Source organism: Hippopotamus amphibius, chromosome 17 (genome assembly GCF_030028045.1).
Source record: "Hippopotamus amphibius kiboko isolate mHipAmp2 chromosome 17, mHipAmp2.hap2, whole genome shotgun sequence".
Lineage (NCBI taxonomy): Eukaryota > Metazoa > Chordata > Mammalia > Artiodactyla > Hippopotamidae > Hippopotamus > Hippopotamus amphibius.
The window spans coordinates 1,616,892-1,639,707 of NC_080202.1; the positions used below are offsets into that span (position 1 = coordinate 1,616,892).

At 51.5% G+C, this 22,816-nt stretch overlaps 1 protein-coding gene and 1 pseudogene across 1 annotated transcript in view; both read left to right on the top strand.

Annotated features, from left to right (window-relative positions):
- The first annotated feature begins 1,106 nt into the window (after window positions 1-1,106).
- The window catches only part of LOC130840293 (nascent polypeptide-associated complex subunit alpha, muscle-specific form-like), a 43,868-nt gene continuing 22,158 nt past the window's right edge, over window positions 1,107-22,816 (top strand). Inside the window, exons 1-10 of the mRNA XM_057715649.1 lie at window positions 1,107-1,252; window positions 1,340-1,531; window positions 1,745-1,844; window positions 7,550-7,618; window positions 9,803-10,208; window positions 10,255-10,871; window positions 11,668-11,712; window positions 15,334-15,431; window positions 17,086-17,183; window positions 22,029-22,142. Of these exons, the coding sequence (XP_057571632.1) occupies window positions 1,107-1,252; window positions 1,340-1,531; window positions 1,745-1,844; window positions 7,550-7,618; window positions 9,803-10,208; window positions 10,255-10,871; window positions 11,668-11,712; window positions 15,334-15,431; window positions 17,086-17,183; window positions 22,029-22,142 (1,885 nt within the window). The remainder of the gene's footprint in view (window positions 1,253-1,339; window positions 1,532-1,744; window positions 1,845-7,549; window positions 7,619-9,802; window positions 10,209-10,254; window positions 10,872-11,667; window positions 11,713-15,333; window positions 15,432-17,085; window positions 17,184-22,028; window positions 22,143-22,816) is intronic.
- Window positions 11,887-12,265, top strand: LOC130839851 (phosphatidylinositol N-acetylglucosaminyltransferase subunit P-like; annotated as a pseudogene).

Consider the following 22,816-nt stretch of genomic DNA (forward strand, 5'->3'; position numbering starts at 1 on the left):
TACTATGTGAATTATTTAAAATATATTTTACAATGTATCTTCCCTCGTGCCTTATTCATTTGGAGTCCAGAACTCATGTACCAAGGGCAGTGGACATGCTTAAGAAACCAAAAGGGGAGAAGACAGGCCACCAAGAAGAAAGGAGTCAGGTGGCATCAGCGTGCTTCCTGTGCAGAGGCTGTCTTGACAGCGGTCTGGACCGGCATGGGGGGGGGGGGGGGGGCGGGGATGAAGGACCAGCACTTTGTTTTCCTGGAGTACTGGGCATCCCAGAGAGAGAAATACAGGATTCGGAGAGCTAATTCAGGCAAACTGGAGGGAAAAATCAGACCCTTTTCCATTTTGATAGAAGGAAAGGTTGATAAAGTTGGAAGGCAGCAAAAATGAAAAGAGTGTTCTAGGAGAGGGGAGCCTGGGATCCTGGGCAGGCCCTATTCATCTTGTTTGGGTCTGTCCTCCTCTTAAAAAAAGGCAACAGGCTTTTAATGGCAGATGTGGTTAAATCCAGAAGGTTTTGTGCGGCCTCATCTCAAAAAGATGAGGTTTTAACGAATGCACCCTTCTCCTCGGCCTTGGAAATCACTGGGAAAGTCTTCGCAGCTGGGAAAAGCCAGTCCTCAGTTGTTAACGCCTCTTAAGCGGGTGGGACGCGGTGTCGGCAGCGGCCTTGGATGCAGGGGTAACGGTTGCATGCAGCCTGGCGGGCCGGGGCCAGGCTGTGAGCTCAGCAAGCCTCGCTGCCGGCTAAGCGCGCTGCGTGCCGGAGGGGATCCAGACAGCTGGGCATGGCTTTTGCCCGAAAAGAACAGACAATGGACAAAATGAGAAAAATTATCTCCTTTGAGTGAAAAACACCCCACGGCAGATTTCGGCAGGCGGCGGGGTGGGAGGGTGCCTCCTTAAGGCATCTCCACCCTGGGCGCTCCATTCCTCTCGGGTCAGCAAGTGGAGGGTCATCTTCCAGGGACCGAGGCTGCGCCCTGGGTGGCCCCCGCGGTGGGGCCGCAGCAACGCCCACTTCCCGGCGCTTCGTCCCCTCCCCACTGGGCACCGCCGCCCCCCACCCCGCAACGGGGAGGAAGTTCTTTGACCCGGCGTGGGGGGAGATGTCGCCCGGAGGGCCAGCGAAGGCTACCTCGGCCCCCCCTCCGGATGCACTTTTCCTACCGGCCTCTTCCGCGCCGCCCACCGAGGCCGCACCTCCCCCGCGTCCCCGGGGCCACGGAAGGAGGGGGGTGGCCCGGGCGGCTGGGCGGGGGGATTGGGGCGGAGGCGGGGGTTGAGGCGGGGGTTGGGGCGGGGCCACCCCGCCCACCCCGCCCCCGCCCCGTCCCCGCAGCCGCCGGAGCCCGCGCGCCCGCCGCCCAGCCCCTCCCGCGCCGGCGTGGAGACCCCCGCGGCCGCCCCCGCCGGCGCCCAGCGGCGCAGGACCCCCCGGCTGGCACCAACCCCTGCGGGCTCTGCGGGGCGCGCTGCCGCCCGACGTGGGGCGCGAGACGGCGGAGCTGGCGGCGCTCGCAGGCCCCGTGGTGAGTGCGCGGCCCCTCGTCCCGCCGCCCCTCCCCCCGCGCTCCCCCCGTCCCCCGCCGCCCCTCGTCCCCCGCCGCCCCTCCCCCCGCGCTCCCCCCGTCCCCCGCCGCCCCTCGTCCCGCCGTCCGGCCGGGGGGCCAGGGCCGTCCGCGGTCCGCGCCGTCTCGGGCGGGAGGCGGGGGTGACGCGCGCTCCCCGCTTCCCTCCCCCCGTCCCTCGCGCAGCTGCTGGCCTTTCTCACCAGCGTGGTCAGCTCCATATTCTGCGGACACCTGGGCAGGGTCGAGCTGGATGCTGTTACGCTTGCCGTCCCGGTAGGTTTTCACATTCTTTTCTTTTTATTTGGGCTGACGACGGGAAAAGCCTGGAACCTGGACGGTGTGATGTCTGGCACCTTTACAGGGTCCGAGCTTGACCCCGGGGGTTCCTGTAGCTTATCGTTAGATTTGAAAGGAGATCCCGTCAGCTCCTTAGAAAAGGCTGTTCCTCCTCTCAATCCATCCCGTGGTGAACACCTCTAATTACGCAGGGACCAGGTATGGCAAGGAATTTGTGGCAATGAGAAAGACACCGCTGGGAGAACTAAAAGAACTGCTTTTTTTTTTTTTTTCTATTATGAAGTTAAACCAGATAACTTATCTAGATCTAGGTTGGCTGCTGTTAGTTTAAATGACACAGTTCATTAAGGTCGCGCAGTTTCAGCCTTGTAATAGAGTGTCTCCCTTCTGCCCTGGATTGAAATTACACCTGCTTCGAAGTCCCTGCGTTTTTGTCGGTGATGTAGTGGAAAGCTGCCTCTCTGCTGCATTTCCTCCAGGCTTTCAGAGAAGGTGAAACACTCCTTCTGCTGGTGGTGGCAGGTGATCTTTCCCAGTCTCAGAAAACGCCTCTCCTGTTCCCACCCAGGTGGGGAGAGCCCTAAGATCACGGAGGGGCCACAGAAGTTCTTCTTACGGTTGAGACAACCTTGATAACATGGACTCAGATGTCTTATCTACAGGTCTGTATTGGGTGAACCCACGTGGTAGGTTGCCTTTTCATTTTGATGGTTTCCTTTGCTGTGCAGCAGCTTTTTAGTTTTATGTAGTCTCGTTTATTTTTGCTTTTGTTGCCTTTGATTTTGGTGTCAAATCCCCAAAATCATGCCCAAGACTTATGAAAGGAGCTCATGGCTTGAGCTGCTTCTAGGAGTTTTATGGTTTCAGGTCTTACCTTCTGGTCTCACCCATTTTGAGTTGATGTTGTGTACGGGTGTGAGATAGGGGTCCAGTTTCATTCTTTTGCATGCAGACCCTCCCAAAACAGTGCCCGGTTTTAGTCCACCCGGTACACCATCCTCTACTTTTCCTCATTGATGAACTCTGCGTAGCCTCTTTTGTGTTCATTGACGACCTCAGGACCTGAGTGCTTGCCTCTCTCCTTGGGGGGGTGTGTCCACCTCCCTCCATCTCGCTGGCTTTCGGGACTCCCGCATCCACATCAGGGCCCACACCCTGACGTTTCCAGCCCTCTGTGTGCACCTGCAGTAGAAACTTTAAATTTTCCACTTCTGCTCACAGCTTTCATCCCTGGAGCCTGTCCCGTCCTCACACCCATGCTGTCTGGCCTCTGCCCTCGGTGGGGGGCTCCCCGTGCTGGGGACTCCATCGTGCTGGGGGCTCCATCCTCCCTCGCTCTGCAGCCCCACTCGGTCCCCTCCCAGAATCCAGGGCCACATGGTCAGTGCCTGACCCCCCTCCCTTCCTTCAGCCCTGCCACCTGGACCCCCACCGCTCTTCTCTTTGCAGCCAGCCTTCCACCTGGGCTCCTAACCGTGCTTTCACGTCCAGCCCCTTCCCTTCCACCTGTCCTACTGAATGATGAAGACGTATCCAAGTCACTCCCTTTCTGTAAAAGCTTGTTTCCTCATTGTCCAGCCCCGTCTGGCCTCTGTCCACTTATGCTCTTTGCCAGAAAGTCTACACTGTCCTCATTTCCTGTTCTCCCCATTGCAAGCTGGCCTCTAGTTCCCCACCGCTCCATTTAACCTACTCTTAGAAAGTTGTCAGGACTCGCCCTCACCTGGCCACGCCCCCGCCCCACTCCTGGAACTCTGCGCCCCTGCCAGTCCTCCCTGGCTCCCCTCTGGTAGTGGTGCTGCAGCTTCTCTTCCCCTCCTCCGCTGTTTGTTGGTGACCCTCCTGCCCTGGGGGCACCCCACACAGGGCCCCTGTCTGCATCAGTCAGCAAGCCCTGCTACCTTAATTTCCCATTTTTCTTTTCTTTTCTTTTTTTTTTTTTTGGTTGCATCGTGTCTTAGCTGCTTCGTGCAGGCTCTTCGTTGTGGTGCGTGGGCTTCTCGCTAGTTGTGGCGCAAAGGCTTAGCTGCGCCGCGGCATGTGGGACCTCAGTTCCCTGCATCGCAGGACGGATTCTTTACCACTGGACCACCAGGGAGGTTCCCCCCCCACCCCGCCCCATTTCTCAAAATCACTTTCTGTTTCCTGCTACACTGAGCCAGCCCTGCGGCCTCCCCTCCTCCTGCCCTGCCTGCATCCCACCCCCATCCTGTTCTGCAGCCAGAGTTCCTGCAGTCCTCACCAGCACGTACGTGACATCCGGGCATCTCAGCCCCTGCACGTGGTGCCCACTCTTTCTGTTACTGAGTGTGAGGTCTGGGTGTGTCTGCCTAGACAGGGCAGGGTCACCTGCACAAAGCGGTCCCAGGAGGCACCCCCTCCGAGCCCTGTGCCGCCGCCGTCTTGGCCCCTTCGTGCTGTGCTGGTCTGTCTCTGCCTGCTCTCCCGGGATCCGCCCGCTCCTGCTACCTTTTGCTGAGCCTGGTACCGGCACAGATGTGGCCCCAGCAGACATTTCATAAACGCAGAGCTCCGGAGACCTGCGCGAGCCGGCTCTCCCCTGGGCATCCCCTGAATGTGTGTTTTTCTTCTTGGCTGCACGCCGTTGTGTCTTCCCATCTGTACCACGGTGAGGGCTGAAGCATGCTGACTGTACAGTCATGTACCCGTGCACATAGCATCCCACGGCTCCTGTTCTTTCACTTATTTCACCAAAACTATTTTGACACCTATCTTGGGAGGGGAACTAAATTCAGATTTTATATATGGTTTGTGGTGATTCTTTCCCTCTTTCTGTTTTTCCCCGAAATCACCCAATGATAAGAGGGTAAAGAAAGAGTTCCTAGTTTTTGAAGAAAAGATATAATAGGAATACACCCAACAAGGACATGCTGTTTAGCACAGGGAACTATACTCAATATCTTGTAATAACCTGTAATGGAACAGAATCTAAAAAAGAACATGTGTGTGTGTATATATATAAACACACATGTACACACACGCACTTGCACATAAAAGTGAATCGCTTTGCTGTACACCTGAAATAACACAACGTTGTAGATTAACCATATTTCAGTAAAAACAAAGATTTGGTGTGTGACTAACAAGAAAAAAATAATAACACAGTAAGTGCAAACCTAAAATGACACAGATAGGGCTGAAAAGGGTGCATGGGAAGGTGATTGTGTTCCAAAGGCAGGCGTAGCTGTGGACAAGGTCTTAGATAAGGGGGTCTGTGCCTGTCCTCCCCTGGGCAGTGGGTGGCGAGACTTTGCTTTTAATCAGCTGTTAAATTGCAACGAATCACTAGGGAGACAATAGACTCATTTCGAGAAAACTCGAAATTTTGAAAGCCAGACACAGTTAAAAATTTTTTTACCTTGTGAAAAAATTCTGGATAAGTATCAAAGGGCTTAAAAAAGTGCTTGGTTTTAAAAGAAAAGAACATTTCTATATACCCACCTGTTCCACAAAGCATTTGAGTTGGTTGACAAAAATACCTTCAAGGCAGAAGGATAAATGACTGGTAGAATCAGGTCCAAGAGACATGGATGGAAGATGGCATAAGGTGGGGGGTGACTGACATCTGAAGGGCTGCAAATCTTCTCTGAACCCCCCACCCACGTGGTTCCCCCAAGTGTTCCTGAGCCACCTCTCAGGGAAGCACAGCCTTTCTTCTTTTTTTTTTTTAAACTTTATTTTAGATTGCAGTATAGCTGGTTAACGATGTTGTAATAGTTTCAGGTGCACAGCAAAGGGACTAAGCTATACATATACACGTACCCATTCTCCCCCAGACTCCCCTCCCATCCAGGCAGCTACATAACAGGGAGCAGAGTTCCCTGAAGCACAGCCTTTCTTGCTGCTGAGTCTTAGGGAGGTTCTCTTGTAGAATTTCATAAAGCGGACACCCTGATACAGAAGCCTGTGTCCTGGACAAGGTGCTCTGAGAGATACAGTAGCAGTTTCTGTGCACCTTTTATCACCTTGGCTGCTGTGAAGGGCAAGTGTGACATCAGGGCTGGGTTGGTGGAGGGTCATTGACTTTAACCAAAGCCATCTCTGACTAGTAACTTGACCCGAATGGACTTGAAGCTGTAGAGAAAGAATAACACCAAAGTATATCCATTTACCAGAAAAGGCTCACGTGCAACTTCTTTTTTCGGTACAAAACACTTGAGAAATTGACATGCTTCACCCTTCTCTCTTCTGGAAGGCTGACGCCGCCCAGGGGACTCAGAGCAGAGAGCGTCGTGAGGTGGACACCTGCTCCGGCTCTGGGGGTGGCCTGTCACTGACTCCTGGGGGCTGGAGTTGGTGGCCTTGCTCAGCCAGGAAGGCCATCCTGGAGCTGACATCACTGCTGCACGTGAGCCCAGGATGAAAACGAGGGTCTTCAGCTCCCCCCACCCAACTGCTGCAAATCGGCACCTTCGGCTCTGACCCTTACCTGCAGGTCACCGCTTGCGGCCTTGGCTGTCCGGGGCACTGGGTGGGGTCTGGGCCAGAGGCTGACACGGAGGTCGTCCCGGGCCTCCCTGGAGGACCAGAGCCTGGGGCCAGGCTGCCCAGCTTCAGTCACCATCTGAGTGACCCGACCTTGCTGTGACTCACTCAGACGACCCGTAAAATGGGAGGAGTGATCACAGCACCGTGTGCGAAGGGCTCGGGACTGCCTTGCACGTGGCATGTGCTTGGTGCAGGTGTGCTGTTGCTAGATGCACACCGTAGATCAGGAGCTGGCCTTCAGGTGTTAACCACAGTGTTACTTTTATTAAATGCAGACGTGGTTTACAAAAAACTAGGTTGTCCGCTCCCCTGGTTGACGCCGGTGACGGTGATCTGTGGGAAGACATTCAGGAGTCTTTCTGAAACCTTGAAAATGTTAAAGTATGTGGGCCGAGCGACTGGATGCAGAATGTCCTGCTTGAGCAGTGGAGGAGCTAAGGGTGCGGGGCGTGGAGACTATGGGGGCATAGGCAGAAAATTAACCCTCTCTGGGGGCGCAGCCCCTTTCTCACTGCATTCCTCATAATCACCCTGTTTGGCCCTGGAGGATGGCTGGTTAGCCAGAGACGGGTAAGATTCCTCAGGGGAGGAACAACCTAAGACAGGCACAGTTGCAGAGGGGCCAACAGGGGTGGGGCACAGACCCTTAATCCTTCTGAGAGAGGTCTCCTGCCCCCAGGGCTGCTTTGCTCTCCACGCCCAGCTCAAATCCGCACCCTGCTCAGATCCACACCTGCTCAAATCGGACCCAGGAGGCAAACAAAGATCATTGCCCCAGTCATGTGAGGCCTTTGATTGTTTATGGGATTAACCTGGGAGTGTTAGACCCTTAGGCTATGCCAAGAACTCAGTAAAAGCAACCTGGGATCAATCAGCAAGGCTCTTGATCCTAGAGGTCTTGAGTCCCCCGGTCCCATCTTTCTCTTCAGTCTGTGTCTGTGTTTTCTTCAAGCTTGCGGCACCCGTCACTCACCTGAAGTCGCCGAGCTGGTCTCGGCAGTGATCCTTTAGTTAGTACGTTCTGTGTGACAGTCGACAAGGACGGACGCGGACACCGTGTGATCTGAGACACAGTCACCAGCTGCTCCTGGGTCAGGGGAGCTGTTTGCCAGCAGCTCTGCTTCCGGCTGGCCCCCGCATCCTTGCCTCACCTGGTCGCTTGTTGCTTGCAGGCTGTGAATGTTGCTGGGATTTCCGTTGGGACTGGTTTGGCTGCCGCTTGCGACACACTGATGTCTCAGGTGAGGACCGCCCTGCCCCACAGACCTTTTTTGGTCACTTATCTTCGTTTTAGAGCTGCTCTTAGGGACTGAGGACAGGCTGTGGTTTTGCAGCCTTTTGTTTGTCAGAAGTCCTGCTGCTGATGGCCGTGAGTGAAGCGGAGCTGCCTTTACTAATTCTGTCCTCTGGGCCCCTCTGCTCAGGGCTGTGTTTTCCTTTTTCTGTCCTTTGTGATCCCTCCCATCCTAAAACCATCCTCCTTCACCCACTGTCCCTCTGTCTCTCCTCTCCTTCAAACCAAGGTGCTTGCAGGTGTCCCTTGTGGTCCCTGTCTGGACACCGCCCTGGACTCAGCACCGATCACTGACTCCGTTCCTGTGCACCCCACCCCGCCCCAAGCCGGTCCTCAACCCGCTTGGCCACCGCTGCTGTCCACCGCTCCCTGGTTGCCATGGCTGCAGATCCTCGTGGTGGTCCAGCCACCTCTCTGGAGGCTCCTACTCAGTCTGTGGTGTCTGCTCTCCTTCTTCCTGCCCCTTGGAGCCCCCTGCCCTCACCTACCTCCCATTGTGGTACATCCTCCCCCAGCTCCTGTCATTCTGCGCCTACCCCCCACCCCCGCTGGTGAAGACGCACATCTCCATCTCTGGCCTGAGGGCCAGACTCGAATGTCCATCCTGTCCTCAGACCCAGCTCGTCCAGGACTAGGCTCACCATCTTCCCTGTAGAGCGCCCTCTCTCAAGAATACACTACCCTCTACTCAAGCCAGAAGCCTTCCGCTTCCTCCCCCATCTCCGTGGGTTGCTGTTGAGTTTGACTTGTCACGTTTCTTGACTCTGCTTGTCTCTCTCCATCCTCATGGCCTGTCTCGGGGCCAGGAGCTCTGGGCTGGTGTGCAGGCAGCACCAGCGAACAGGCAGCTGCTGGTCTAGGCCTTTTACTCCTGGCTCTGTCTCCCACCTGATCTATAACCATAGTGGTTCTCCTTCTAGACTCTGAGCTCCTTAGGGAGAAAGCTGTGTCCCTGTCAGTCTCTGAATCCGTAGGGTTCAGCATCATGCTTGCTGTATAGCAGGTGCATTGGGAACTTGTCGAATGAGTGAGAAGGAGAGAGAGGAGGAGGCTGAGATGGGTGGGTGGATGGGTGGCTGGATGGTTGGACGGATGGATGAATGGAGGGGGGGCGGGTGTATGACAGATGTGTTCTACCTTTGAACCCCAAGCCCGGGAGAGTGAGGACAGGGTTACGTGCCACGGAAGGCACAGCGCTGGGTGAGTGTGGCATCTGCTGAGCTGCTGCACTCGGCTCCCGCCAGGTGACGCATGAGGGTTTCCTGAGATCGAGTTTACAGGCTAAGCTGAACGTGGCTCTGAAGGACTTAATGTGATTTAGGCCAAAGTTAACTCTGGATTGGCCTGATGAACAGTGTGAGATTTTATTTTAAAATAGTTTTTTGGGTCCCTTTTTGGGGCACCATTTCAACATTTCAGTCATTTTTATTCATGTGTTTTTTTAAACAAAAAGACTATCTTAATTTATTTCCCATTTATCAATATACAATGGACATCTTTCTGTATTATTAAATGTATTCCCATGGTAGCACACATGGTTTCTCAAATTTTAAATCGCTTTTTAAAAAGATTATAAAAGCCAAACATACAGAAGTTTTAGGTGATCTAGAAAAATATTTTAAAAAGTGAAAAAAGATCACTAAAATTTACCCGTGCCCATCCCCCAGTCACCTCTGGGAACTTTTTGGTGACTATCCTACAAATATTTCAACCTGTGTACATTTGTACACCCACACAACTCTAGAACTTACATTTTTTTTTAAAGATTTCTTTTTGACGTGGACCGTTTTTAAAGTTGTTATCGAGTTTGTTACAATATTGCTTGTCTGGCCGTGAGGCACGTGGGATCTCCGCTCCCGACCGGGATGCAATCCACAGCCGCTGCTTTGGAAGGTGGAGTCCGAGCCGCTGGCCCGCCAGGGAGGTCCCGGCCTGTGTTTTTTTCCCCTCCCCCTCAACAGCGTGGTCGGAGAAGGTTCTGTTTCAGTGGCGCGGGTGTACTTTCCCTTTGAGTATTTGCGTGACATCCTGTGACACGTCCCTGGTGCCTCCACTCTTCTGCTGCCGAATGTTTAATTTAGTCGCACGGAGTCTTCTCCCGCGTGCTGAAGGCGGACACCTTTGGCTGAAGAAAGGGACAGTGGTCCCTTACCTGCGGAGAAGGGGGCTCCGGAAGGAGAGGCGGGGCCTGGGCGCATCCGTCGCCTGCCCTCCGGCGGCCGCGCCCTTCCCCCACTCTGGCCCCGCCCCGCAGACGCCCCCAGCTCCCCCCCCCAGATCGCCCCCGGGGGCGGCCCCGCGTCGCCAGGCTGAGCGCCATGCCCCGCGCCTCCCTCCTCCGCCCCTTCCCGGGGGGCGCTCTGCCGTGAGAGCAGGGACGTTGCGCGGAGCTGGGCCCCCGCCCCGCGCCCCCGTCTGGCACACAGCAGGCGCCCCGGCGGCATCGGCCCAGCGAGTCCGGAAGGCCCACCTCGCGCCCCGCTCGCCTCGCACCGTTTACGCTCAGCGCCTTGCCGCCGGGTTCGGGGGGCTGCTGAGCGGGGAGCGGGCGGCGGGGCGGGGGGCCGTGTTTGGCTCCCCCAGTCCCTCGGAGCCCGGAGCCTGAGCGCGTGGGGGGGGGGGCCGAGCCGCAGCGGGGCGCCCGCGTCCTCTCGCTGTGCTGCTTCCGCGCGGGGCCGCCGTCCCCAGGGCCGAGCGCCCCCTGCTGCTCGGGCGGGACCCCGGGCCTCGCGTCAGCCGCGTCCCGGGCGCCACCCCCACCCCCGGGGGCGGGGGCCGCCGCCGGCCGCTTCCCTCGCGCGTCCCCTGGACCCGACCCCTGTGGGAGGTGGAAGCCGGGAGCCCGGGCCGGCGGGGACCCCCGAGGCGCGTGCCTGGGGACCCTGCCCGCTGCCTTTCTCGGAGCGCCTCGGTCGGGCGTTTCGCAGACGCTCGGGGTGTCTCTCCTCGGCCGGGAGGGGAGCGCGCGACCTGGTCGCCTGGCGTTTGCCTCCAGACAGCGGGCGCCCGGGGCCGCGGGCGCCGGCCTTCCCCAAAAGGCTTCCGGCTTCTGCCCAGCGTGTCGTTCGTGTGGCTGTGTTCCTTCCACCACTCCAGCCTGGAATGAGCTGGAACACGTCAAGTCTAGCTCCCTGAGCAAGCAGACATGTCACAGGCCCCAGGCGCTGTCCACTTCTGCTGCAGAGAAGCAGTCGTTCACGGTCGCTATGAACGTTCTCGCTTATGCATTATTTTTAGTTTTAATTTTTAGAAAATACTCTGTGGATTCAGTGTGAAGACAGCATGACCAGCGGTTGGTTTAGTATTAACAGGAGGCTCTCTGCTGTGTATGTCAGGACAGCCCAGGTCTCCGTGATGATTTTCATCCCTGCTCTACGGTGAGTGTTAAGAACATCCTTGCGTTTCGGTACAGGAAGCGGCTCGTGGACGTTGTCGTGCCAGGGCCTCCCTTCCTTTTGTTTATTTCTATCAAAGTGCTGTTCATGCAAAAGTTGAGCATTTCTTGGACCTGTCACCCCTACCTCACTGATCCTCAGAGCTTGTGCCACACTGATGTCCAAGACATTTCCTTGCTTATTCTAGGGTTACTTTTTTTTTTTTTTGGCCACTCCACGCGGCTTGTGGGATCTTAGTTCCCTGAAGAGGGGTCAAACCCTCGCCCCCTGCAGTGGGAGCGTGGAGTCTTAACCCCTGGACCGCCAGGGAAGTCCCTGGGGTTACCCCAGGGACTTGGATGCGGGGAAGGACCGCCAGCTGCCACCCTCAAGCCATTCAGATGTCAAGGCAGAGAGCAGCTTCTCCTCAGTTGGCAAGAGTTCGCTTTTGTCCTCAGGGCGTCCGCTCTGGGACCATCCAGATAGTTCACATCTGATTATCCTAGCACTTGATTAGCGTGGGCCTGAGTGTCTGAATTTGAAGTCACATAACAAGGTGAAATATCTTACTAAAAATTGGAACTGACCTAAACAAGAGATGTTTTTCTGTTTTATCTTACAGGCAACATTTCTGTTCCAGCTGCAGGCAAAATATTTACAAAATCAGGTACAGGTGTTTTTACATTTTTACTCCATAATACTGGAAATGTGTAGTCAGTATTTTTTTTCTCCTAACTCAGTGTGATGTTTCTGTGTTTTATTTATTAACAATAATTTGTGAGGCGAGGTGTGGGTGCTTGTGTGCACGTGTGTGAACAGATTATCTAAAGCCACAGGAAAAATGGTGGAAAATTCACTGTCGCCATTGCCAGAAAGAGCGATTTATGGCTTCGTTCTTTTGTTAAGCTCCCAATTTGGCTTCATACTGTATCTTGTGTGGGCTTTTATTCCTGAATCGTGGCTAAACTCCTTAGGCTTAACGTATTGGCCTCAAAACTACTGGGCAGTCGCACGGCCTGTGTACCTCCTCATTACCGCAGTGATTGGTTACGGGCTCGGATTTGGAATAAACAGGATGCGCACCTCTCGGCTCAGCTCCATTCACACCATCACAGGAGAAATGCCAAGAAGAGGCCATCCCAGCATTAAGAGATATTCCTATTAGTGAAGTACACCAGTTGTTCTTTTTTGCAGCCTAAGAACTTTACACCAAAAACTGAACTGTATATAGACGAATACCAAACATTTATCATAAATTTTTGACATAAAAATTTCGACCATAATAATTTTGACTGTCCTTCTGATTAATATCCAGTATTGCAGTGTGAAAACAAAAATGTAAGTTGAACTTCTCTTAGATTAAGTTCTATTAATATTATAGATGTTATCAAATAGTAGTTACTAATGGACAGAATAAATAAAATACTGCATTACCACATGGCAAGCATCCCTCCAAAAACAAACAAAAAAAACAATTTGTTTTGTCTCCTCTGTGCCAGATACTGTTGTGCCTTATAAATATGTCACCTTACTCAATTCTAATAACAGTGTGAGCAGGCTCTGTTATTTCCACGTTTAGATAAGAAACCTGAGGTTCCGTGGCTTGCCCGAGGTCACACAGATTGTAAGCCGAGGAGCTGGGATTTGAACTCAGCCTGGCTCCAAAGTCTGATCGAAAGGCTTTCATATTTAAAAGTCTGTATTTCTGGGGCGGGCTTTTTCCTCGCTTTCCCCAGTTTTGGTTTTAGGCAGACAGCGTGCGTGACCCAGCCGTGTGCGTGCTGAGAGTCACATTTACTCCCTGCAGTCTTGCGAGAGAGTAACCATCTTACCCAGCGTTACAGGAGAGGAGCGTTAGGGCCGAAGAGGGTGCGTTCTGAGTTGGGATTCACAGCTAGAGTTTCTTCTACAAGCTGTTCTGCCGCAAGGATCCTCTTCGAGTGTTTGTCTTTCCGACACAACAGCCCAGTGTTGGGCTGGGCCCGAGGGTCCCGGTGGAGGTGGGGCTGCAGGGCAGGATGGGCTGGGGGGCCGAGGCTCTGGACCCACGGGCCCTGGGCTGTCCCAGCTCACACCCGCCCCCTCCCCCAGGCGAAGTGAGACGAGGCAGCTGGGCCGAACCGAACGTGTGGCTCCCGGTAGTGGGGGCCACCTGGGACCTACCCCCACCAGGTTGCAAGCTCTCCGTGCCAGCCGCACCTGGAGCCCCCCCACTGTACGTCTGTCCTGCCCATCCTTGCCCCGCCCCTTCCTTGCTCTGCACCCCGAGCCTGTCTGTGCTTAGACAGAGATGCACCTCGAGGGAGAAAACGGAGGCTCCAGCAGAGGCCTCGTTGCTCCGAGGCCCTGAGTATATCGGGGCTTCGGCCCGAGCCCCAGCTGCGCGCTGTCACAGCTGTGCGTCCACGGCCTGCTTTCAGGCCCCATGGGACCGGCCACAGTGCCACGATGTCACCTGGGCTCCCAGGTGTAAGTATCTTAGGGAATTTTCCATAAAAGTGAGAAGTGTTGCTCTGAGGTTCTACCCTGGGCTCTGTCTGGGAGATGTGGTCTTGTAGACAGATTTGTCCCGCCCTCGAGAGATGCCTGGCTCCGTCACGTCCTCCAGGCCCCCTGGTGTCTCTGCAGCCTGCACCCCCCTCCTTACCTGGGGGTGGCCTGCTGGCCTTGCACTGGCCTCAGCCTGGCTCTGGTGCCTGTTTTCGGGACGGAGGACCCGGTGTCCCGTGGCTGCCTCCCCAGACGTGTGCGGGACCCCCAGGGCCTCGTGCAGCGGAGGGCAGGGTGGGTGTGGGCGGAGGTGAGAGGCGCCCCAGCCCACCTAACTGAGCCCCCAGTGCCTGTGTGTCACCGTTTGTCCACGAAGCCATTGCACTTTGACAGTAGTCAGCGGTTTAAATGTGGGGTGCAAATGCAGAAGTCTTACTTAAAGAAAGTACTAGTGTCGTGTGGGCAACAGGTACAAACAAAGTTTGTTAATAAAGGGACGCGTGTTCTCTGCACCCCCTGCTCCGCCACGGGCCATCGCTGGGTGCTCCGGAGGCAGTGACCTCACGCGTGCCCAGCCTCAGTCCTGGTGCCTCCCAGGTGGTCTTTGCTTACGAACCTCATGCTGGGACCGGGTCGCCTCTTGGTGGGGTGGTCCCCTCTCTCTTCTCTGTGTGGCGCTGTGGCCTGGCCAGTCATCACGCAGGGCATTTGCCCGCTTCTGGCTGCTCTGGGTCAGGCACCAGAGCAGGAGACGCCCGTGGTCCCAACTCCTGCTGTTGTTGGTCTTGGGTTACTTCGCTGTCATTTAAAATTGTTGCCTGTTTAACTCTGAATGTTCATGTCGCCACCTGTGTAGGAAAAATTCATTCTTCCTCCTGCGTTTCTCCTGTACTGTCACATGACTACCACACTCAGAAGTGGCATCAGATGTGGGGTCTTTTTCCCCCAAACCAAGCAATTCAGCGGCACCAGCTGGGTGTCCTGCAGTTTAACTCAGCTCTGACACTGTGTACCTGGAGATGGTGTCAGATCCCACAGCTTAAGGGCTCAGTCCCCCGCGCCTGCTCCCCTGACACACCCCCCCTATGTGCTCATCACAGCTCAGGTTGTCACCTGCGCTGCCCAGTTGGCTACACATCAGAGGTTCCCACACCTCCTCTTGGGTTCGATTAATTTACTAGAACTCCTCACAGAACTCGGGAACACTTCTCTTACTGTCCACTGGTTTATTATAAAACGACATAATAAAGGATCCAGACAGACATCCGGGTAGAAGAGGCGCGTGGGGCAGGGAGGGGGAGGGCGCGTCCCCGCGGTCACCCACCTGGAAGCTCCCCGCAGCACGCGCCTGTGCTGGGCTTTACGGAGGCTTCCTCACAAGGGCGTGCTCATTCGTTAACTCCATTTCCAGCATCCCCCTGCCCAAGAGCGGCGGTGGGGAGCCCTGAAAATGCCAAGCTTCCAACTGTGGTGACCCGCCCCCATCCAGGAGCCCATTCCGGTCGCCTCCTTAGGGCAAAAGATACTCATCACTCAGGAATTTCCAAGGGATTTAGGAGCTCCGTGCTGGGAACTGGGGTCAAAGACCAAATATTAGAACGAGCGATGCTCCTGGTCCTTAGCAGGGAGGGGATGACACAGGTTTTAGCTCGTGCTGGGAACCAGTGTGTGGGGGGGGGGGCGGGGGGGGAGTGATGAGGGCGGGCAGAGACCAGTGTGCATGGTTTCTGCGGTTTCTCAGCACCTCAGCGATGGGCTGTGGGAAGTGCTCACATTCCCGTTTGCTCGGGGCTCTCAGGGCATCATCACGCCGCGGGTGGTCGCCGGGATTGCCGCGAACGTCCTCCACGTGGGCATGAACGCTCTCCTGCTGTTCGCCCTGGACCTCGGGGTGGTGTGGGTAGTGACCCTCCCTGCCGGGCCGGGCTGCGGTGCTGGGATGCCGGGATTCGGGGGAGGGGGAGGGGTGGCCCAGGGAGTGCTGTGCCCTGGAACCCGGCAGGGAGGGACGGTGGGGCTTGGTCTGGGGACAGCGGGGAGCTGGCACCTGCCCAGAGGAGGGCGGCACGGAGCCCAGCCGGGGCCGGAGGCGGGCAGCGGCCGGTGGACGCCCCTGTTGCCTCTGGGTTAGGAGGACCGGAGCCAGACTCCGTCTTGAAGCTCGAGCAGGCAGGGCTCGCACGCAGGACGCCCTCCCCGGGCGGGTGCCCGGTGCCAGGCCAGCCCTCACGGAGGCCCCCAGAGCTGCCGCCTCCGCGTGAGGCTGGCGGGGCCTCACCAGCACTCGTGGACGCGGCCCCTGCAGTTTTGAGGGGCTTTAGGGCAGTGTGTTTCCTTATAAATGAGAACCGGTTTAGTAGGTGGTGACCAGCACTTCAAAAAATGAAATACATTGTGAGTGAAATAAAATCAGGTGAAATAGAATAGAAGATAGAAGGTGGCATGGGGGTGTTTGTCATGAGACTTTGGCTTCCATGGCGTGTGTATACCGCATAGTGATGGAAATTTAATTCTTACTGTTGGTTGCAGTAAAAAATATATACAAAAGCCATTAATTGAAGGGTTGTACAGAGTTGGAACACAGAACAATCACTGAAAAAACACCTTTCAGAAAACTGAAAGAGGCTTTGGCCATCGGGGAGTTTGAAAAGCAGTGACATTGACCCACATATGCGTCTGACCACGCTGCTCTGCTGGTGAACCTCAAAGACCATCTTTTAGACGTTTTTCAGAACACACATACAGGCACTTCCCTGGTGGTCCAGTGGTTAAGACTTTATCTTCCAGTGCAGGGGGTGCGGGTTCGATCCCTGGCTGGGGAACTAGGATCCCACATGCCTCCTGGCCAAAGAGCCAAAACATAAAACGGAAGCAATGTTGTAACAGATTCAATAAAGACTTTTAAAAAAATGGTCCACATCAAAAAAAAGCTCTTTAAAAAACAACAGAAGAAACAGATATATGAAGGGCAGTTTGGGGTTAGGTGGGTAAGAGGAGAAAAACACATAGGAACGGAGAAATGATAAAGTGTAAGGATGGGTCAGGAACGTGAAATGATAGAAGAGAAAGCAGAGTTCCTGGGTCTCGGTGCCAGAATGGGGCACCATTCTATTTGTGGGGATAAACTGTCATCCACTGAAGATGCTCTCTGGTTATTTCCCAAGAGAAAGCAAATTTATTTTAATCCTGGGAAATAATACTTCTATGACCTTAGACCAGTGTTTGAACCCAGCAGCTGTCTGCCATAGCCTTGTAACTATGTTTAAGAATTTGATGGTTTATTTAAGGCTGTCAGGACAAGGAAGGGTGATAAATCTTTATGTTGTTTTGCTTTTCTGGTAACATTGGGTTCTTCCACAAAAATTCAATCTTGATGAAAAGAAAATGAGTCAATTATAAGTGGATCTGGTGATTAAAATATTAAAAGAAGATAGTCCAGGAGTTGTGGGCTCATCTGATAACCGTGAGAGTGAAAGCTTATGAGGGTGGTTGGTTTACCTGTATTTGGGAGGAATGTACTCACCGGTGATGATAATGTTTTCTCCGTCAGAGGATCCTCCTGTGCCAACACCACTTCCCAGTTCTTCCTGTCTGCTCTCCTCTTCCTGTACGTGTGGTGGAAAAGAATCCACGTCAGCACCTGGGGAGGTAAGGAGGACATTGACTTCTTGCGTTATTTGTTGTTCAGAAAGATGTGATTCTGGTTTCTGAATTTTTTTTTCCCTCGGAGTGTTTTAGTTTTTACCTTTTGGGAAATTTGAAAATTCTATAAAATATTTAAGTCACTAAAAATATAAAAGTTACAGGTTCAATGTGAGATTTTTTTTTTAATGTCTACAAAGGCAGCTTTTGTTCATAGAAGCCTATTGTGTTGTAAGAATTAATTTTAAATGAGTTAGAATTGCAAATACAGAATCCTAGTTGTTTCTTGCAGCTGTTCTGCTCTGTTAAAGTGAAGTTTAATGTCTTATCAAATCATGTGAACAGATGGAACTCTTTTAAACAATCAGCACCACTTACAACTTAAATATTTTAACATCCATTCGTAATTTAGTAAAATAGATTTTTTTCTATTTTATTGAATTGTGGTAACATATATATATAAAATGTAAAATTTGCCATTTTAACCATTTTTAAGTGTGCAATTTAGTGTCCTTAAGTATATTCACAATATCATGCCACCATCACCACCATCCATTTCTAAAACATTTTTATCTCTCCAAACACAAACTCTACCCATTAAGCAATAACTCCCCACTTTCCATCTGCCCGGCCCCGGACAACCTCTAACCTACGAGGGTGTAGGATTTATACACTCTGGCTATAGAATTTATACAAGTTTTAATATAACCAGAGTGCAGATAGTTTTTGACTCACCCTTGTACTTTCTGTCAGTCTTGTACCTGACACTTTGCTGGAGTGACCTATTCTCTGTAGGAGCTTTCCTGTGGATTCTTTGGGTAGGTGTAGGATCGTGCCACATGAGAAGAGAGGATTTTGCTTCTTGCTTTCCAATCTGTTCTTTTCATTTCTTTTTAAAATTTAGGTATAGTGAATTTATAATATTACATTAGTTTCAGGTGTACAACAGTGATAGAAAAATTTTATAGATTACACTCCACTTGTAGTTATTATAAAATATTGGCTATATCCCCTGTGCTGAACAATAAATATCCTTGTAGCTTATTTATTTATTTATTTATTTTTTGGGCACACGGGCTTAGTTGCTCTTGCTCCGCGGCATGTGGGATCTTCCTGGAGTTGGGATCGAACCCGTGACCTCTGCATTGGCAGGCGGATTCTTAACCACTGCGCCACCTAGGAAGCCCCCTATTTATTTTATACATAATGGTTTGTACCTCTTAGTCCCCTACTCCTGTCTTGCCCCTCCCCCAATCCTTCTCCCCACTGGTAACCCCTAGTTTGTTCTCTATGTCTGTGAGTCTGTTTCTATTTTGTTACATTCACTCATTTTATTTTTTAGATGTATAAGTGATACCATACCGTATTTGTCTTTCTCTGTCTTATTTCACTGGACATAATGCCCTCCAGGTCCATCCATGTTGTTGCAAATGGCAAAATTTCATTCTTTTGTATGGCTGAGTAGTATTCTATTATCTGGATATATATACATCACGTCTTCTTTATCCATTCCTCTGTTGACAGACATTGAAGTTGTTTCCATGTCTTGGTCATTGTGATAGTGCTGCCATGATCACGTATCATTTTGAATCAGTTGTTTTCCTTTTTTTTTTGGACATATACCCAGGAGTGGAATTGCTGGATCATGTGCTAGTTCTATTTTCAGGTTTTAAATTAATTAATTTATTTATTGGCTGCATTGGGTCTTCATTGCTGTGCGTGGGATTTCTCTAGTTGTGGTGAGCGGGGACTACTCTTTGTTGCAGTGCGTGGGCTTCTCATCGAGGTGGCTTCTCTTGTTGTGGAGCACGGGCTCTAGGTGCGTGGGCTTCAGTAGTTGTGGTGCATGGGCTTAGTTGCTCTGTGGCATGTGAGATCTTCCCAGACCAGGGCTCAAACCCATGTCCCCTGCCTTGGCAGGTGGATTCTTAACCACTGCACCATGAGAGAAGTCCTTATTTCAGTTTTTTTGAGGAACATCCATACTCTTCTCCATAGTGGCTGCCCCAAGTTACATTCTCCCCAACAGTGAATGAGGGTTCCCTTTTCTCTACATCCTCCCCAACATTTGTTATCTGTGGTCTTTTTGATGATGGCCGTTCTGACTGGTGTGAGGTCATAGCTCATTGTGGTTTTAATTTGTGTTTCTCTTGATGATTAGCGATGTTGATCTTTTCGTGTGCCTGTTGGCCATCTATATGTCTTTGGAAAAATGTCTATTCAAGTCTTCTTCCTATTTTTTAATTGGATTGTTTGGTTTTTTGATGTTGAGCTGTATGAGTTCTCTGTATATTTTGGATACTAATCCCTTATATATATATGGTTTGCAAATATCTTATTTTGTTTATTTGGGTCCTCTCTTCTTGGTGAGCCTGGCTAAAGTTTTATCAGTTTTATCTTTTCAAAAAACCAGTTCTGGGTTTCACTGATCTTAACTATTGGTTTTTTTTTTTTTTTTTAATAAATCTCTCTTTCATTTATTTCCTCTCTGATCTTTATTATTTCCTTTCTTCTGCTGACTTTGGGCTTTGTTTTTCTTTTTCTAATTCTTTAAGGTGGGAGGTTAGGTTGTTTATTTGAGATTTTTCTTGTTTCTTGAGGAAGGCCTGTATGGCTATACATTTCCTCCTGCTTTTGCTGTATCCCATAGATTTTTCAGTGTGGTATTCCCATTTTCATTTGTATCACATTATTTTCTGATTTCCTCTTTGATTTCTTAATGGACCCCTTGGTTTCTTAGTAGCATGTTGTTCAGTCTCCATGTGTTTGTTCTTTTCCCATTTTTCTTCCTGAGTTGTTTTCTAGTTTTGTACTGTTGTGGTTGGAACAAATGCTTGATGTAATTTCTGCCCTCTTAGCTTGTGAGACTTGCTTTGTGGCCTAGCATGTGATCTATCCTGCAGAATGTTCCATGTGCACTTGAAAAGAATGTATTCTGCTGTATTTGGATGTAATGTCCTGTAGATATCTATTAAGTCTAACTGGTCTATTGTGTCATTTAAGACCACTGTGGCCTTATTGATTTTCCATCCATTGATGTAAGAGGGTGTTACTACTATTACTGTATTATTGCAGATCTCTCCCTTTATGTCTGTATCCATTTAACAATTCTCCACACTCCCTTCCTCCAACCCCTGACAACCACCATTTTCCTTTCTTTTTTTTTTTTTAATAAATTTATTTATTTTTATTGGCTGCATTGGGTCTTTGTTGCTGTGCATGGGCTTTCTCTAGTTGTGGTGAGCAGGAGTTACGTTTCATTGTGGTGTGGGGGCTTCTCATTGCGGGGGCTTCTCTTGTTGGAGGAGCACAGGCTCTAGGTGCGCGGGCTTCCATAGTTGTGGCACTTGGGCTCAGTAGTTGTGGCTCGAGGGCTCTAGAGCGCAGGCTCAGTAGTTGTGGTGTGCGGGTTTAGTTGCTCTGCAGCATGTGGGATCTTCCTGGCCCAGCGATCGAACCCGTGTCCCCTGCATTGGCAGATGGATTCTTAACCACTGTGCCACCAGGGAAGCCCTGCCTACTTTTTAAATTGTTGTTGCTGTTGCATTGTAGGAGTTCTATCTATTGTATATCCTGGATATTGTGATATACAGATGTGCTTATCAGATAGATGATTTGAAAATATGTTCTCCTTTCTGTGGGTTGCCTTTCACTCTGTTGATTGTGTCCTTTTTTTTTTTTTAATATTTATTTTTTGGCTGCATTGACTCTTCGTTGCTGTGTGCGGGCTTTCTCTAGTTGTGGAGAGCGGGGGCTGCTCTTTGTTGTGGTGCACAGGCTCTAGGTGCGCAGGCTTCAGTAGTTGTTGCACGTGGGCTCGATAGCTGTGGCTTGCGGGCTCTACAGCACAGGCTCAGTAGTTGTGGCGCACGGGCTTAGTTGCTCTGTGGCATGTGGAATCTTTCTGGACCAGGGCTCGAACCCGTGTCCCCTGCATTGGCGGGTGGATTCTTAACCACTGCGCCACCAGGGAAGTCCTGATTGTGTCCTTTAACACACAGAAATTTTCAGTTTTGTTGTAGTCCAATTCATCTAATTGTATTTTGCCTGTGAGCACAGTGTATCTTAGAGCTATCCACACTGCCTTGTGTATGCCCAGTGTTCTGCTTTCCCCTGTAATGTTCATCCGTCATGTTTTACTTTTCTAGTTCGTTAGTGATCGTCTCCGTGATGCCCCCAGTATCCCACAAGCACTCTGGCCACAGCAGATATCCTATGTGGTTTCTTAGGAGACTCTATGTAGGTTTCTCTGCTGTGTATAACGGAAGTGGAATATGTGGGTTGTAGGCCATATACATGCTTCAGTTTCACTACATTCTGTCTGCTCTGTTCCTACCATCTCAAACGTTGGTCTTCTTGCCATCTTTAAAATATATTATTTTTAGACTTCCCTGGTTGGCACAGTAGTTAAGACTTCGTACTCCCAACACAGGGGGCCTGGGTTCTATCCCTGGTCAGGGAACTAGATCCCGCCTGCTGCAACTAAGAGTTTGCATGCCACAACTAAAGATTCCACATGCCGCCACAAAGATCCTGTGTGCTGCAACTAAGGGTTCTCATGCTGCAACCAAGAGTTTGCATGCCTCAACTAAAAGACCCCACATGCCACAACGAAGATCCTGCATGCTGCAACTAAGACCTGGCACAGCCAAATAAATAACTAAAATAAATATTAAAAAAATAAAAGAAATTACTTTCTAAAAATAATAATAATAAATAAAATATATTATTTTTCTGGTGAACACTGGCACCTCCCTGTTTCTGAGCATTTGGTGGAGGCAGGCATGTGAGATAGAACTATTGGTATCAAACTGTGGAAAAATAAATGCTGTTTTCTGTCCTGTCCTCCAGGCTGGACCAGGGACTGTTTCCAGGAGTGGGGCTCCTTCATCCAGCTGGCTATCCCCAGTATGTTCATGGTGTGCATTGAGTGGTGGACCTCTGAGATCAGAACCTTCCTTGCAGGTTGGTCAGCTGTTGAGTGGAAACCTGTCAACAGCCCAGCTAATCCTGTCTCCAGAGCTTCTCAGGAAACTGAAGTTTGCTTCTCAGTTTCATCAGGCTCTCAGAGTGGGTTTCAGTCCTCATCCAACCATAAGCATACTATGCAAGTTGGGTGAGGCCTCCGTGCCACCCCCCTGCCTTTCATTTTGTAGTTTTGAAGGGGAGGTTTGCCAAGGTCATGGAGTGACCTGCCAAGGTCACAGAGCAGGAGAACAAAACCCAAATCTAGGTCTCAGGACTCTCTGGCCATCCTGTGTCTCAGCTGATGTTTGCTAGGCATCGTGCCAAGATCCTAGGGCATTTACAGAGTGACTGATCTGGTTCTGTTTTAGCCTTGCTCTGAGTTTCTTTCCGACCTACAAAAATTTTGGTCACAGGCAGTCACCTTAGCCATCCACTGCTAGTGAAGGAACAGAGAAAACAGCAGAGACAGGGTGATAATACTTGATGTGAAAGCTTCTCTGGACACTTGAATACATCAATAGTCCCATCACTTCTGGAGTTCCAGTGCCCTCTGGCCTTCCCTCCACACTGTGACCCCCCATCTCCCTGAGGGATGACCTGCACCACTGGGCACCTCATCGTTTTCTACTTTAAGCCCCATTTTTTGTTCCCTGGTGGAGTGGGGGCTTCTG